The sequence below is a fragment of the Oncorhynchus mykiss genome, chromosome 30 (genome assembly GCF_057628025.1).
Source record: "Oncorhynchus mykiss isolate SJ-2025 chromosome 30, ASM5762802v1, whole genome shotgun sequence".
Lineage (NCBI taxonomy): Eukaryota > Metazoa > Chordata > Actinopteri > Salmoniformes > Salmonidae > Oncorhynchus > Oncorhynchus mykiss.
In genome coordinates, this window is record NC_143051.1 from 19,810,390 (window position 1) to 19,825,257 (window position 14,868).

Sequence of the window (14,868 nt, forward strand, 5' to 3'; positions counted from 1 at the left end):
ATCACTGCAGTGGCTTGCTTTTAGCTCAAACATAAAACATTACTTTTTCAATACAACTAAGGAGATATTACCTTTAACTCACCCCCCCCTCTCTCTCTCTCTCTCTCTCTCTCTCTCTCTCTCTCTAAATCTCTCTCTCTCTCTCTCTCTCTCTAAATCTCTCACCCTTAGTCCTCAATCTCTCTCTCTAAATCTCTCATCCTTAGTCCTCAATGTCTCAATCTCTCACCTTTAGTCCTCAATCTCTCTCTCTCAATCTCTCACCCGTAGTCCTCAATCTCTCTCTCTCAATCTCTCACCCGTAGTCCTCAATCTCTCTCTCTCAATTTCTCACCTTTAGTCCTCAATTTCTCTATCTCTCAATCTCTCACCCTTAATCCTCAATCTCTCTCTCTGTCTCTCTCACACACCCTTAGTCCTCACACTCTCTCTCACGCTTAGTCCTCAATTTCTCACACACACACACACACACACACACACACACACACACTCCTGATTAGGATTTCACAGCCTCATGTCTGGCACAGAGCGGGCTGCCAAGGGACAGGTACGTGGCTGCATCACACTTTGATGCAGACAGGAGCAGGAGGAGCTGGCTGCTGGTAGGGGAAAGGCAGGGGGAGGCCTCATCTCACAGCTTTAAGTTAGAGGTTTAACTTGTGGCAGCAGCGGTAACATCTGTCAGCTATACACCACACTGTGTAGCCTATCGGCAGTCAAACCTAACCCCGTTTTGACCTTTGGCCCCTGTCTGCCATGGAAGGCCCCTGCGCCTGCTCAAGCCTTGCCGCCGCCAAAGGTTAAATGAAGAAATGTACGCAATTTAGGTGTGAAACACATTAAGTTCTTGCTTTGTTCTTCTATTAATTGGCTGCATCAGTCAACGCAGGCCGAGATGTCTTGATACAGCACCTTAAAAGTGGGGAGTTGAGAAAGGTCAAAGCAAGGAAGTCCAGCTGGGGAAGCTAATTACCCGCCGAACACATGAATTGCATCTTAATATAACAGTGATAGCAGTTAGCAGAGATCGTTGTATAATCACCTCACACCCCTCAATGTGATTGTGACAAAATTCCCATTAATGTCCACCTTGCGTGCATGTGTACATTCAGTGGAACTAATAGGGAGAGTAGGCCTTAATCACTTCGGAGAAAACTAGCACCTACAGTTGAAGTCGGAAGTTTACATACACTAAGGTTGGAGTCATTAAAACTCGTTTTTCAACCACTCCACAAATCTATTGTTAACAAACTATAGTTTTGGCAAGTCAATTAGGCCATCAACTTTGAGCATAACAATAGTAATTCTTCCAACAATTGTTTACAGACAGATTATTTCACTTATAATTCACTGTATCACAATTCCAGTAGGTCAAAAGTTTACATACACTAAGTTGACTGCCTTTGAACAGCTTGGAAAATTCCAGAAAATGTTGTCATGGCTTTAGAAGCTTCTGATAGGCTAATTGACATCATTTGAGTCAATTGGAGGTGTACCTGTGGATGTATTTCAAGGCCTGCCTTCAAACTCAGTGCCTCTTTGCTTGACATCATGGGAAAATCAAAAGATATCAGCTAAGACCTCAGAAAAATTATTGTAGACCTCCTCAAGTCTGATTCATCCTTGGGAGCAATTTCCAAATGCCTGAAGGTACCACGTTCATCTGTACAAACAATAGTACACAAGTATAAACACCATGGGACCATGCAGCCGTCGTACTGCTCAGGAAGGAGACGCTTTCTGTCTCCTAGAGATGAAAGTATTTTGGAGCGAAAAGTGCAAATCAATCCCAGAACAACAGCAAAGGACCTTGTGAAGATGCTGGAGGAAACAGGTACAAAAGTATCTATATCCACAGTAAAACGAGTCCTATATCAACATAACCTGAAAGGCTGCTCAGCAAGGAAGAAGCCACGGCTTCAAAACCACCATAAAAAAGACAGACTACGGTTTGCAACTGCACATGGGGACAAAAATCGTACTTTTTGGAGAAATGTCCCCTGGTCTGATGAAACAAAAATATAACTGTTTGGCCATAATGCCCATCATTATGTTTGGAGGAAAAAGGAGGAGGCTTGCAAGCCGAAGAACACCATCCCAACCGCAATGCACAGGGGTGGCAGCATCATGTTGTGGGGGTGTTTTGCTGCAGGAGGGACTGGTGCACTTCACAAAATAGATGGCATCATGAGTTTGGAAAATTATGTGGATATATTGAAGCGACGTCTCAAGACATCAGTCAGGAAGTTAAAGCTTGGTCGCAAATGGGTCTTCCAAATGGACAATGAGCCCAAGCATACTTCCAAAGTTGTGGCAAAATGGCTTAAGGACAATAAAGCCCTGACTTCATTCCTATAGAACATTTTTTAGGGCAGAACTGAAAAAGTGTGTGAGAGCAAGGAGGGCAACAAACCTGACTCCGTTACACCAGCTCTGTCAGGAGGAATGGGCCAAGATTCACCCAACTTATTGTGGGAAGCTTGTGGAAGGCTACTTGAAACGTTTGACCCAAGTTAATCAATTTAAAGGCAATGCTAACAAATACTCATTGAGTGTATGTAAACTTCTGACCCACTGGGAATGTGATGAAAGAAATAAAAGCTGAAATAAATCATTCTCTCTACTATTATTCTGACATTTCACATTCTTAAAATAAAGTGGTGATCCTAACTGACCTAAGACAGGGCATTTTTACGAGGATTAAATGTCAGGAATTGTGAAAAATGGAGTTTAAATGTATTTGGCTAAGGTGTATGTAAACTTCCAACTTCAACTGTATTAGGGCCTAATATGCTGCCACTTTACCTGATGAAGGCCAGCGATAGGACATAGTCAGAGTTGACAGCTATTAGCCAATCACAGTCCTTGCTGTGGGGGTAGGGATGGGGGAAGTTGGGAGACAGGATGAAGCCGTTGGATCCAGTCAAGTTTCCTCCACAGGGGGCTGAAAGAGAAGAAGTGAGCAAATAAAAAATATACTAACTGACACTCTTTACATGAACTGTCTCTGTTATTCTGTAGTCAGAAAATTGCATGATATTCAGTGGAGATTTAAAGGTGGATAGGGTTGCAAAATTCTCATAACTTTCCCAAAATCCCCAGGTTTTTCAGAAATCCTGGTTGGAAAATTCCTGGACTCAGAAGGAAATATGCAGGAAATCTGGAATAATCCAACCAGGATTTCTGGAAAACCTGGGGATTTTGTAACCATAATGGTAATTGATGCATTGAGTTTTGAGAGATCCATTTCTACACACAGGCCCTGTACAAAAACACATTAAAACACAAGATTCCTTGAGGTTTTGTCAAGGTACTTCTTATAAGTGTGTCGTCTCTGAAAAGAGAGAGGGATCTTCGGCTCTGCGTCCAATAATTTGATATTCATCAATGGCTTGCCTTGTTCAAAATTGTTGGAAAGCAATGACAGTCAGTCATCTCATTGGCTTTAGAGCTCAAGTACTGCTTGGTGCTAGGTTCTGCAACATTCAGGGATACCATATGTTTATTAGCAGGCTAGGAGCCTGGGCTGGGTTGCCAGATCTAAGTCTCTTTGCAACACCAATGGGCTGCTACGTGATAGTTGTCCCAGAGCTCTTTTCTTGTTACAGCTCCTTTAGATGGGAGTCAACAGACAACTATTGAGAGGAAGTAAGGTTAGAGAGAGGAAAACTTCTGGATCTACCTGTAAGCACTCACCTCAACAGAAGGCCATAAGGACAGCCAAGAGTTTTTCCCGGCTCAGCTCACACATAGTGGTCAATAGAAAATCTTCAATACAAACCCCAGGCTCCACCTGTTATTACTCAACTCAATACAAACCCCAGGCTTCATCTGTTATTACTCAACTCAATACAAACCCCAGGCTCCATCTGTTAGTACTCAACTCAATACAAACCCCAGGCTCCATCTGTTAGTACTCAACTCAATACAAACCCCAGGCTCCACCTGTTAGTACTCAACTCAATACAAACCCCAGGCTCTAACTGTTTGTATTGATATGTTTGGATTTCTGAGCTTTAACTATTATTAACCATTAGTTATATTATTAATCAGTAGTTATAATAGAGACATGAGGGGTGCCATAAGTAAGCTTAGGAGGGGCCGAGTGCAGGGACAACGATCACATGTGGCAGTACTGACAAGGAGGAGACTCCACCCAAAGTGGGGTATGTACACTACCACGGGTAAAAACATGTCTTTGTCTAATGCAGCTGTATTGGCCCTCTGAGAAGGATACACTAGTTTAAGCTTTCATAGTGTCCGTCGAGATCTTACTATAATAACATAACAGTACTAACCCCAATACAAAGCTATAACTAGAGCCAAGGGTCCTTTCCTGGTCAGGTCATGTGCTGAAAAAAATCTCCTAGCCCTATCTGTAATTAAAGCACTCACCTATGCAGACAGGAGGGCTGGGTTGCCAGTAGTAACGGTTCTCCACCTGGATACAGGTGATCTTCATCTCTCCCTGGAGCTCATACCCAGGGTCACAGAGAACGGTGACGGTGTCACCCGGCTCTCGCCCGTCCCCGTTACGACTTCCGTTCATGGGTACACCTGGGTCTCTGCAGGCTGTGGCCACCGAACCTGCCGGTCACAACGTAGGGAGGGAATCACGTGAGTCTATGCAAATAGGTTTTATGTTAACAGTTAACAGATAAACAGTTTGTATGTCTGATTTTAAGTATCGAGTCAATTAAAGTCCCCAGATAATACAGTGAGTGAAGTTTTCCATCACAGAGTCAAACACATACAATACAACATTCTTAGCAGGTAACCCAAACACGTACATTCTAACTGATGTACTGAAACTGACACAGTAAAACTGACTCAGAGAAGGGCATCAATTTTGAAGATATAAACGTCAGAGTTTTGCAAACAGTAGCCAAAAAAAACTCTCACACATTATCCCAAACCTGCACTGTACACTCTTTCTTAGTGTTAGACTTTATGAATCATCCCAACTTATGAGACTTTATTGCTTTTGAAGATAAAAACTTCCAAGACTTCACAAACAGACTACTCACTTGAGAATTCGATAGCGAAGCCGGACTTGCTGATGTAGAAGTCAGTCTCAAACTGGATGGTGACCAGGTTGAGGGTGCTGTGGATCCCCTCGGGGAGCAGAGAGCCAGACACCTCCCTCAGGGACATCTCATTCTCAGGAGGGCCGTCCCACACCTTGAGGATGTCATGGGATGCCTCTGTGTCGAAGGCCAGGAACTGCAGGCTGAGAGATGAGGAGGAGGAAAATTATCATGTACACTACAGCAGGGTTGCAAACTTCCTGTAATGTTCCCTAAAACCCCAGGTTTTCCAGAAATCCCAATCGGAAAATTCCTGGAATCAGGACGGAATTAGCAGTAAACCTGGAATCCTTCCACCAGGATTTCTGTAAAACCTAGGAATTTTGAGAAAGTACTGCCACCCTAGGCTGCAGTAAAGTACTTGCAATAAATCATGGAATAACAGAGTAATAACAGATACAGTGCCTTGCGAAAGTATTCGGCCCCCTTGAACTTTGCGAACTTTTGCCACATTTCAGGCTTCAAACGTAAAGATATAAAACTGTATTTTTTTGTGAAGAATCAACAACAAGTGGGACACAATCATGAAGTGGAACAACATTTATTGGATATTTCAAACTTTTTTAACAAATCAAAAACTGAAAAATTGGGCGTGCAAAATTATTCAGCCCCTTTACTTTCAGTGCACGAAACTCTCTCCAGAAGTTCATTGATGATCTCTGAATGATCCAATGTTGACCTAAATGACTAATGATGATAAATACAATCCACCTGTGTGTAATCAAGTCTCCGTATAAATGCACCTGCACTGTGATAGTCTCAGAGGTCCGTTAAAAGCGCAGAGAGCATCATGAAGACCAAGGAACACACCAGGCAGGTCCGAGATACTGTTGTGAAGAAGTTTAAAGCTGGATTTGGATACAAAACGATTTCCCAAGCTTTAAACATCCCAAGGAGCACTGTGCAAGCGATAATATTGAAATGGAAGGAGTATCAGACCACTGCAAATCTACCAAGACCTGGCCGTCCCTCTAAACTTTCAGCTCATACAAGGAGAAGACTGATCAGAGATGCAGCCAAGAGGCACATGATCACTCTGGATGAACTGCAGAGATCTACAGCTGAGGTGGGAGACTCTGTCCATAGGACAACAATCAGTCGTATATTGCACAAATCTGGCCTTTATGGAAGAGTGGCAAGAAGAAAGCCATTTCTTAAAGATATCCATAAAAAGTGTCGTTTAAAGTTTGCCACAAGCCACCTGGGAGACACACCAAACATGTGGAAGAAGGTGCTCTGGTCAGATGAAACCAAAATGGAACTTTTTGGCAACAATGCAAAATGTTATGTTTGTCGTAAAAGCAACACAGCTGAACACACCATCCCCACTGTCAAACATGGTGGTGGCAGCATCATGGTTTGGGCCTGCTTTTCTTCAGCAGGGACAGGGAAGATGGTTAAAATTGATGGGAAGATGGATGGAGCCAAATACAGGACCATTCTGGAAGAAAACCTGATGGAGTCTGCAAAAGACCTGAGACTGGGACGGAGATTTGTCTTCCAACAAGACAATGATCCAAAACATAAAGCAAAATCTACAATGGACTGGTTCAAAAATAAACATATCCAGGTGTTAGAATGGCCAAGTCAAAGTCCAGACCTGAATCCAATCGAGAATCTGTGGAAAGAACTGAAAACTGCTGTTCACAAATGCTCTCCATCCAACCTCACTGAGCTCGAGCTGTTTTGCAAGGAGGAATGGGAAAAAATTTCAGTCTCTCGATGTGCAAAACTGATAGAGACATACCCCAAGCGACTTACAGCTGTAATCGCAGCAAAAAGTGGCGCTACAAAGTTTTAACTTAAGGGGGCTGAATAATTTTGCATGCCCAATTTTTCAGTTTTTGATTTGTTAAAAAAGTTTGAAATATCCAATAAATGTTGTTCCACTTCATGATTGTGTCCCACTTGTTGTTGATTCTTCACAAAAAAATACAGTTTTATATCTTTATGTTTGAAGCCTGAAATGTGGCAAAAGGTCGCAAAGTTCAAGGGGGCCGAATACTTTCGCAAGGCACTGTATGTTACAATTGCAATACTCATAGCAATAACTTGATACATTTGCCAAAACAGTGCGGTGGAGATAATTTGTGGATGACCTTTGCTCCTCATGGACAAAAATGGTATAAATCAAGTCAAATCACTGAATGTGTTACACCAACACAACTGTTTCCTCATACAAACACAGTTTGTTCTGCATTGCTAGCAATACAGTTGGTTCTAAATCTGAGGGTTTGTGCATATTTCTTCCATGGTTTTTGATATTCCTTTTTGAGAAAATGCAAGCACTCAGCTGAAAGCCCCAGTGCCTTTTTTATTTTGCATGGAAAAGTGCTGTTGTGATGCAAAACTGAGGTGCCTATCTAGGCATAATGATGTTGTAGAGACATCAAGCTACGAGCAACGAGCTATAAGTCAGAAAACCTGGCATGTAATTGGTGCACGTGGTCATAACACTCCTTTCACATCACCATTCAGCAGACTGTGCTGATCAAGACACCAGTGGAAGAAAATAAAGAAAGTCATGAATAAAAATATGATTTCAAACGAGGTGCGCCACTGGGAGTTGGAACAGAACAAATTGTTTGCCTCCAAGGTTACACCATTCCGGCTCCATGCAATACTAATAATTGAGTCTATGATTGAGCATTTGAGTCTCATTAGGCTGTCCAACCCTGGGGTCGAAGATGTGCAGGACAGGCAAAAAACAAAGAAGTATCTGGCATCTGTAGACTAGACTGGAGAGAGGACAGAGGGACAACCTGTACTCCTGTACCCCTGCTGGAATGGACGTGCAGATCTTCACTATTATAGTCACGCCGATCACTATAGTAGGGATTGATTAAATTCACTATCACATCTAAGCCAATATAACACCAATGTCGATTAAACTTGGCAAATCAATTTGATTGGAGGTACAAACACACTCCCCTCCTCTCGTCATGAGCCGTCCGTTAGTTTTAGGGGGAAAAAAGTTTGTCGGGAAACAGTTTTGATTACATTTATAATGTATTGCTCTCACATGCTCATTTCTGCCCATTAAGAACCAACAATGTGCTATCTTTATGTAGCATTTTTGACGATGGTAGCATATCTTTTTAGACAAAGATCAGAGTTCTAACACCGGGTCAGTTGCTCGGCAACAACACAGCTGCTTGCATCATGCTGCCAGTCATAAGAAATCTATGTGAACAAACCTAGGCTACTGTAGACAATCAAGAAATGAAAAACATATATTTTGATTAGCTGGGTAGGTGCCCCGCTCTGTCTGACAGCAAAGTAGGCGCAAAACAAAAGTGAGGTAATTAAGCATGTGTGGTAATGAGTAGGATTCTGTGTTTTCACATGGAAATGTGATTGCTTTTGATAAAAACACTACCCGCCTTTCCTTCCTACTTCCGCCTGATGACTTGACGGGCCATATTCTGGTGTACCACGGGGTAGATTAATCAAACTTACTCTCAGCTTGCTTAAGTTTTGCGCAGTCAAAAGAAAATGACATGCTTGCTAACTTGGTGAGCTACATGATTAAAAGAGTCTGTTGTCATCAAACCATCTGTGTTAGACTATTGTATTTTAACCAAGCAAGATAAATAAATGTTCACCCAGTACTGAGTGAATGAACAAAATCATTTTGGAACAAAATCTTCCAGACTGTCCATTTAACTGGTCTGTCATAGTCAATGTTTTAAGAACAGGATTCGTAGTGTAGTGGTTAAAGTTACTGCCTGTGGATCTGAAGATTGTGGGTGGGCCTCCCAGAGGATACATTTCTTTCGTTTATAGTTTTGACAGCCTCCCTCCCTCCCTCCCTCCCTCCCTCCCTCCCTCCCTCCCTCCCTCCCTCCCTCCCGACACACGCACACACACACACACACACACATAAACACAAACACACACACTAATTTTTATGTATTAAGTGGCTCTTAAAAGAGCCTTTGGGTTTGTGGAGAGGCAGGCAAGTGGCAGTGAGAGTGGTGGTGTGTACTACTTTGTGCATCTTGCTAGAACGGAGGAGAGACCAGCACTCAGATCTCATGGAAGAGGACATTGCCCTCATCCGTGAGATACACGCCATCCTTACAGTACTGCCCAGGGACACAGTGCTTTATGGCAGAGGGGCGGATTGTGAGTATGCGCCTGCCATGGAGAAATGCTAAAATCAGCTGGGTGACAGAGCACCGGGCCATCTTTATGCGCTTGTCCTCCTCCTATTGAAACATCAAACTCCTCTGCTGCGCTATGTCAGAGTAGACCATCGTTGTTCGGATGACTACCTCTGAATCGGTTTGCATCTGACACACCAGGGCTGTCCCCTTTGTGTGTCCCAATTAGTTTCTACCAAGGTGGATGACTATGATGTCAGGGGGAGCAGCAGCACAGGCCATCTGCTGGCGCAGAACATGAAGGAGTTTGCCTCACTTCATTCCTCGCTCTTGAGCCACGTAATGTGACAGTAGTCAAGGGAGAGGTTGTGATGCTTTCCGACTGACCTGGCACACTTCTCCAACAAGTGGATCCACAAATGCCCATCTAGCCACACAGTCCTCATTCCAAATCCATGTTAATGAATGAGTAAATGCCTGGAAGCCCGTGAAAAAAAGGGAGCGAACTATAGTAGTAGAAAACACTGAGTGTTCAAAACATTAGGAACATTTCCTAATATTGAGTTGCACTCACTTTTGCCCTCAGAAAAGCCTCAATTAGTTGGTGCTTGGACACTACAAGGTATCGAAAGTGTTCCACAGGGATGCTGGCCCATGTTGATTCCAATTCTTATCACAGCTGTGTCAAGTTGGCTGGATGTCCTTTGGGTCATGGACCATTCTTGATACACACTGGAAACTGTTTAGTGTGAAAACCCCAGCAGCGTTGCAGTTCTTGACCCATTCAAACCTGGCACCTACGACCATACTTTCTTCAAAGGTACTTCAATCTTCTCTCTTGCCCATTCATCCTCTGAATAGCACACATACACAATCCATGTTTCAATTGTCTCAAGGCTTAAAAATCATTCTTGTCTCCTCCCCTTCATCTGATTGAAGTGGATTTAACAAGTGACATCAATAAGCGATCATAGCTTTCACCTGGATTCACCTGGTCAGTCTGTCATGGAAAGAGTGTTCCTAATGTTTTGTAAACTCAATGTAGCTGTGGAATGAATAGAACTGCATTCCAATTGAAAAAGATCATATGCAGATGATTTTCTTGCTCCTGTTTCAGGGAAGCTTAAAATGTACATTTAGACTTTTGCAAGGACAATAAAACATTTTCTGTATGTTTCTCTTTTTTCTAGCCGACATTCCCATTGAAGCACCAAGTCCAATCAGTTCTACTTGTTGTATTTCTGAGAGGATCTCCTGTCAGACTTTCACTCTCTCTCTTTTTATCTCTGAGATAGGCTAATTGACTTTTACTTGTATTGCTGTGTTACAGTATGTTGAATTATGCTTTTGTATAATCACCTTTCGGTGAAAAAACAATAGAAATTTGAAAAAAATATATTTTAAGTGAGAAGGAGGCATTGTTCTGAAGCAGAAAATAAAGAAAATTCACATGAATACGACAATGACGACCTCACCCATGTTTTTCCAGCACACATCTATGACCTACTACAGTAGCTCTGTTGGTCTATTGTACTTCAAACAATGTGTAGGCAGGTTGCTTAGGATTCAAACCTTCTAATTCATATTCTTCAGAGGGATAATGTACTTTACACTGTCCTGCTATTATAATAATGTACAGAGCCTTGGGAAAGTATTCAAACCCCTTGACTTTTTCCACATTTTGTTACGTTACCGTCTTAGTCTTAAATGGATGGAATAAAACGAAATCCTCAGCACTCTACACGCAATACCCCATAATGATAAAGTGAAAACAGGTTTTTCTAAATTTTACAAATGTATTAAAAATAAAAAACACAACAACCTTATTTACATAAGTATTCAGACCCTTTGCTATGAGACACTAAATTGAGCTCAGGTGCATCCTGTTTCCATTGATCATCTTTGAGACATTTCTACAACTTGTTTGGAGTCCACCTGTGGTAAATTCATTTGATTGGACATGGTTTGGAAAGGCACACACCTGTCTATACTGTATAAGGTCTCATTGTTGACAGTGCATGTCAGAGCAAAAACCAAGCCATGAGGTTGAAGGAAATGTTCGTAGCGCTCCGAGACAGGACTGTGTCGAGGCATAGATCTGTGGAAGGGAACCAAAACATTTTTGCAAAATTGAAGGTCCCCAAGAACACAGTGTTCTCCATCATTCCTAAATGGAAGAAGTTTGGAACCACCAAGACTCATCCGAGAACTGGCCTCCCGGCCAAACTGAGCAATCGGCGGAGAAGGGCCTTGGTCAGGGAGGTGACCAAGTACCCGATGGTCACTCTGACAGAGTTCCAGAGCTCCTCTGTGGAGATGGGAGAACCTTCCAGAAGGACAACCATCTCTGCAACACTCCACCAATCAGGCCTTTATGGTAGAATGGCCAGACGGAAGCCACTCCTCAGTAAAAGGCACATGACAGTCCGCTTGGAGTTTGCTAAACGGCACCTAAAGACTCTCAGACCATGAGAAACAAGATTGAACTCTTTGGACTGAATGTCAAGCATCACGTCTGGAGGAAACCAGGCACCATCCCTTCGGTGAAACATGGTGGTGGCAGCATCTGTCTGAACGGAGCAAAGTACAGAGAGATCCTTGATGAAAACCTGCTCCAGAGCGCTCATGACCTCAGTCTGGGGCGAAGGTTCACCTTCCAACAGGACAACGACCCTAAGCACACAGCCAAGACAATGCAGGAGTGGCTTTGGGACAAGACTCTGAATGTCCTTGAGTGGCCCAGCCAGAGCCCGGACTGATCTAACATCTCTGGAGAGACCTGAAAATTGTTGCGCAGCAACACTTCCCATCCAACCTGACAGAGCTTGATAGGATCTGCAGAGAATATTGGGATAAACTCCCCAAATACAGGTGTGCCAAGATTGTAGCGTCATACCCAAGACGACTCAAGGCTGTAATCGCTGCCAAAGGGTCTAAAATACTTATGTAAATGTCATATTTCAGTTTTTTATTTGTAATACATTTGCAAAATCTAAAAAACAGTTTTTGCTTTGTCATTATGGGGTATTGTGTGTAGTTTGATGAGGGATAAAAAAATAATTTAATACATTTTAGAATAGGGATGTAACATAACAAAATGTGAAAAAAGTCAAGGGGTTTGAATACTTCCGAAAGCACTGTATATCTATCATTATACTGTATGTATTTTTAGATCACAGGAGGCTGCTGAGGGGAGAGCGGCTGATAATAATGGCTGGAACAAAGCAAATGGAATGGCATCAAACACCTGGAAACCATGGGAACCATGTGTTTGATACCATTCCACTTACTCCTCTCCAGTCATTACCAAGAGCCCATTCGCCCCAATTAAGTTGCCATCAATCTCCTGTGTTATAGATATAGGCCTAAATGTGTCTCACCATCTTGACTGCAAAAATAAATACAAATGGAAACATAACTTTCAGCTACATATTAATTTGACAAAGGTAATGAACAAGAATTGGTCAGCACAGCAATTGATAAAACAGGACCATGTTTGCAAATCAAGTGGTTTTGACATTGTGTCAATATTACACAGTTGATCCAATAGAGTGACTGTGTCCAACACACCATCCATCACCTGTTGGTATGTTGCCCACCTACTGACCAAAAAAGGATGTGATTATGAAATATATATTTTTCTCAGTGACATATATTGCTAAAATAAAGGTTGAAATCAATTAGAATTTAAACGGCAAAGAACAACCGGCAGGTAGCACATAAATTACTGCAAGACAAAAGAGATCACTCAATCAAGCCTGATAGTCTAATAAGTATAAAAGCTAAGATGCCTTTCATAAAATAAAAAAAGCTTGGAAAAGTAGTGGAATGGGATAATGGCTTAGCGTGGTGTGTGAATAATCCAAAACTTTACCTTGTATGCAGTACAAATCATATTATTGTGGGAGCCCCTCCTCTAAGAGTATGAATTGGGCTGTTTGAGAAGGTTTGAATCCCAAGCAACCTGCCTACACATAGTTTGAAGTACAATAGACCAACATAGCTACTGTGGTAGGTCAAAGCTGTGTGCTGGAGAACCTTGGTAGAGCATGAGGGAAGTAGGCATTGTGGTGATCATGTGAATTTTGGCTTTAGATCAATGCTTACTTCTCACTTAAAACATTGTTTTTTGTTTCTAGTAGTGTAAAAACAGGGTACTGGTGCACTGGAGAATGTCTACCTTCTTGCCTGGACGCTTGTGTGTGTGTGTGTGTGTGTGTGTGTGTGTGTGTGTGTGTGTGTGTGTGTGTGTGCGTGAGCGCTGTAGCCTTGTACTTTTGTTAGGCATATATTACAAGAGTTGGTCTTGGCTTGGCTGTTGAAATGCACAGGGATGAGACATGATAGGAGAATACTTGAAAAGGAGGATTCTTGATGAATACTAATTGATCAGTACCTAACGATGTTGCCAGAGTCCACCTCGATAATCCAGGTGCAACGGAGGTTGTTGTCGTAGGGGAATGGGTATCCAGGGGACAGGATACGTCCAGACGACTCGCCTGTGAACTTTCCTCCACATTCAGCTGTAAGGAGAAACAACACAAATAGAATGAAAACAGGATATACATGTATCTGTTGCTATGGAGATGCATTAAAGGAGATACTGTGAAAGGGTATCACAGCTGAGTTTTGCAGTGGCACAATCAAAACGCATAAGATGCATGCAGGGACAGGGACACAGGCGCATGCATGTATGCACACTTGCTCGCACACAAGAACATGCCCACACGCGCACACAAACACACATGTACGCACACAGCTAGGGGGGGATAATTAGTGGGTGGCTGGCAAAGAAATGTAACAAGTCTACCGCTCCTGTTGAAAATGTGAAGCCGAGCCATGTGAATCATCTCAATGAATCAATAACCAATGGTGGAATGTGCAAAAATACAGACAGAAGTCGTTTTTTGGGGTATCTGTACTTCAGCTTTATTATTTATATTTTTGACAACTTTTACTTCACTAAATTCCTACAGAAAATAATGTACTTTTTACCCTATACATTTTCTCTGACACCCAAAAGTGTCAGAGTAATTCACTCACTTATCAAGAGAACATCCCTGGTCACCTACTGCCTGTGATCTGGCAGACTCACTAAACACACATACTTCCCTTTAAATGATGTATGCGTTTTAGAGTGTGCACCTGGCTACCCATAACTTAAAAACAAGAAAATGGTGGCGTCTGGTTTGCTTAATATAAGGAATTTGAAATGATTTACACTTTTACTTTTTATACTTAAGTATATTTAAAACCAAATACTTTCAGACTTTTACTGAAGTAGTATTTTTCTGAGTGACTTTCACTTTTACTTGAGTAAGGTATCTTTACTTTTACATTAGGTATGACAATAAGGTACTTTTTACACCACTATCAATAACGCCAGAGAGTGTTTGGAGTCTTGGACTGCGTCCCAAATGGCACCCTATTCCCTATATAGTACACTACTTTTGACAAGGGCCTATAGTGCACACCCATACACACACTTACTCCCACACACACGTACACAACACAAAGGTACAGACACACGTACACAACACAAAGGTACACACACACGTACACAGCTGAGAGGAAATAATTAGTGGGTGGCTGCAAACAAATGTAACACTTCTCCTCTTGAGAATGTGAAGCCAAGCCATGCGAATCATCTCAATAAAACAATAACGCGCCGAGAG

At 42.3% G+C, this 14,868-nt stretch overlaps 1 protein-coding gene across 2 annotated transcripts in view; it reads right to left on the minus strand.

The window, feature by feature from the left end:
• The window catches only part of LOC110489401 (CUB and sushi domain-containing protein 3), a 660,686-nt gene that overhangs the window by 192,491 nt on the left and 453,327 nt on the right, over positions 1 to 14,868 (minus strand). For both annotated transcript variants that reach the window (XM_036971422.2, XM_036971421.2), the window contains exons 25-28: positions 13,590 to 13,716; positions 5,028 to 5,230; positions 4,396 to 4,587; positions 2,806 to 2,944 (exon numbers count right to left, since the gene is read on the minus strand). In XM_036971422.2, coding sequence (XP_036827317.2) covers positions 2,806 to 2,944; positions 4,396 to 4,587; positions 5,028 to 5,230; positions 13,590 to 13,716 — 661 coding nt within the window. The remainder of the gene's footprint in view (positions 1 to 2,805; positions 2,945 to 4,395; positions 4,588 to 5,027; positions 5,231 to 13,589; positions 13,717 to 14,868) is intronic.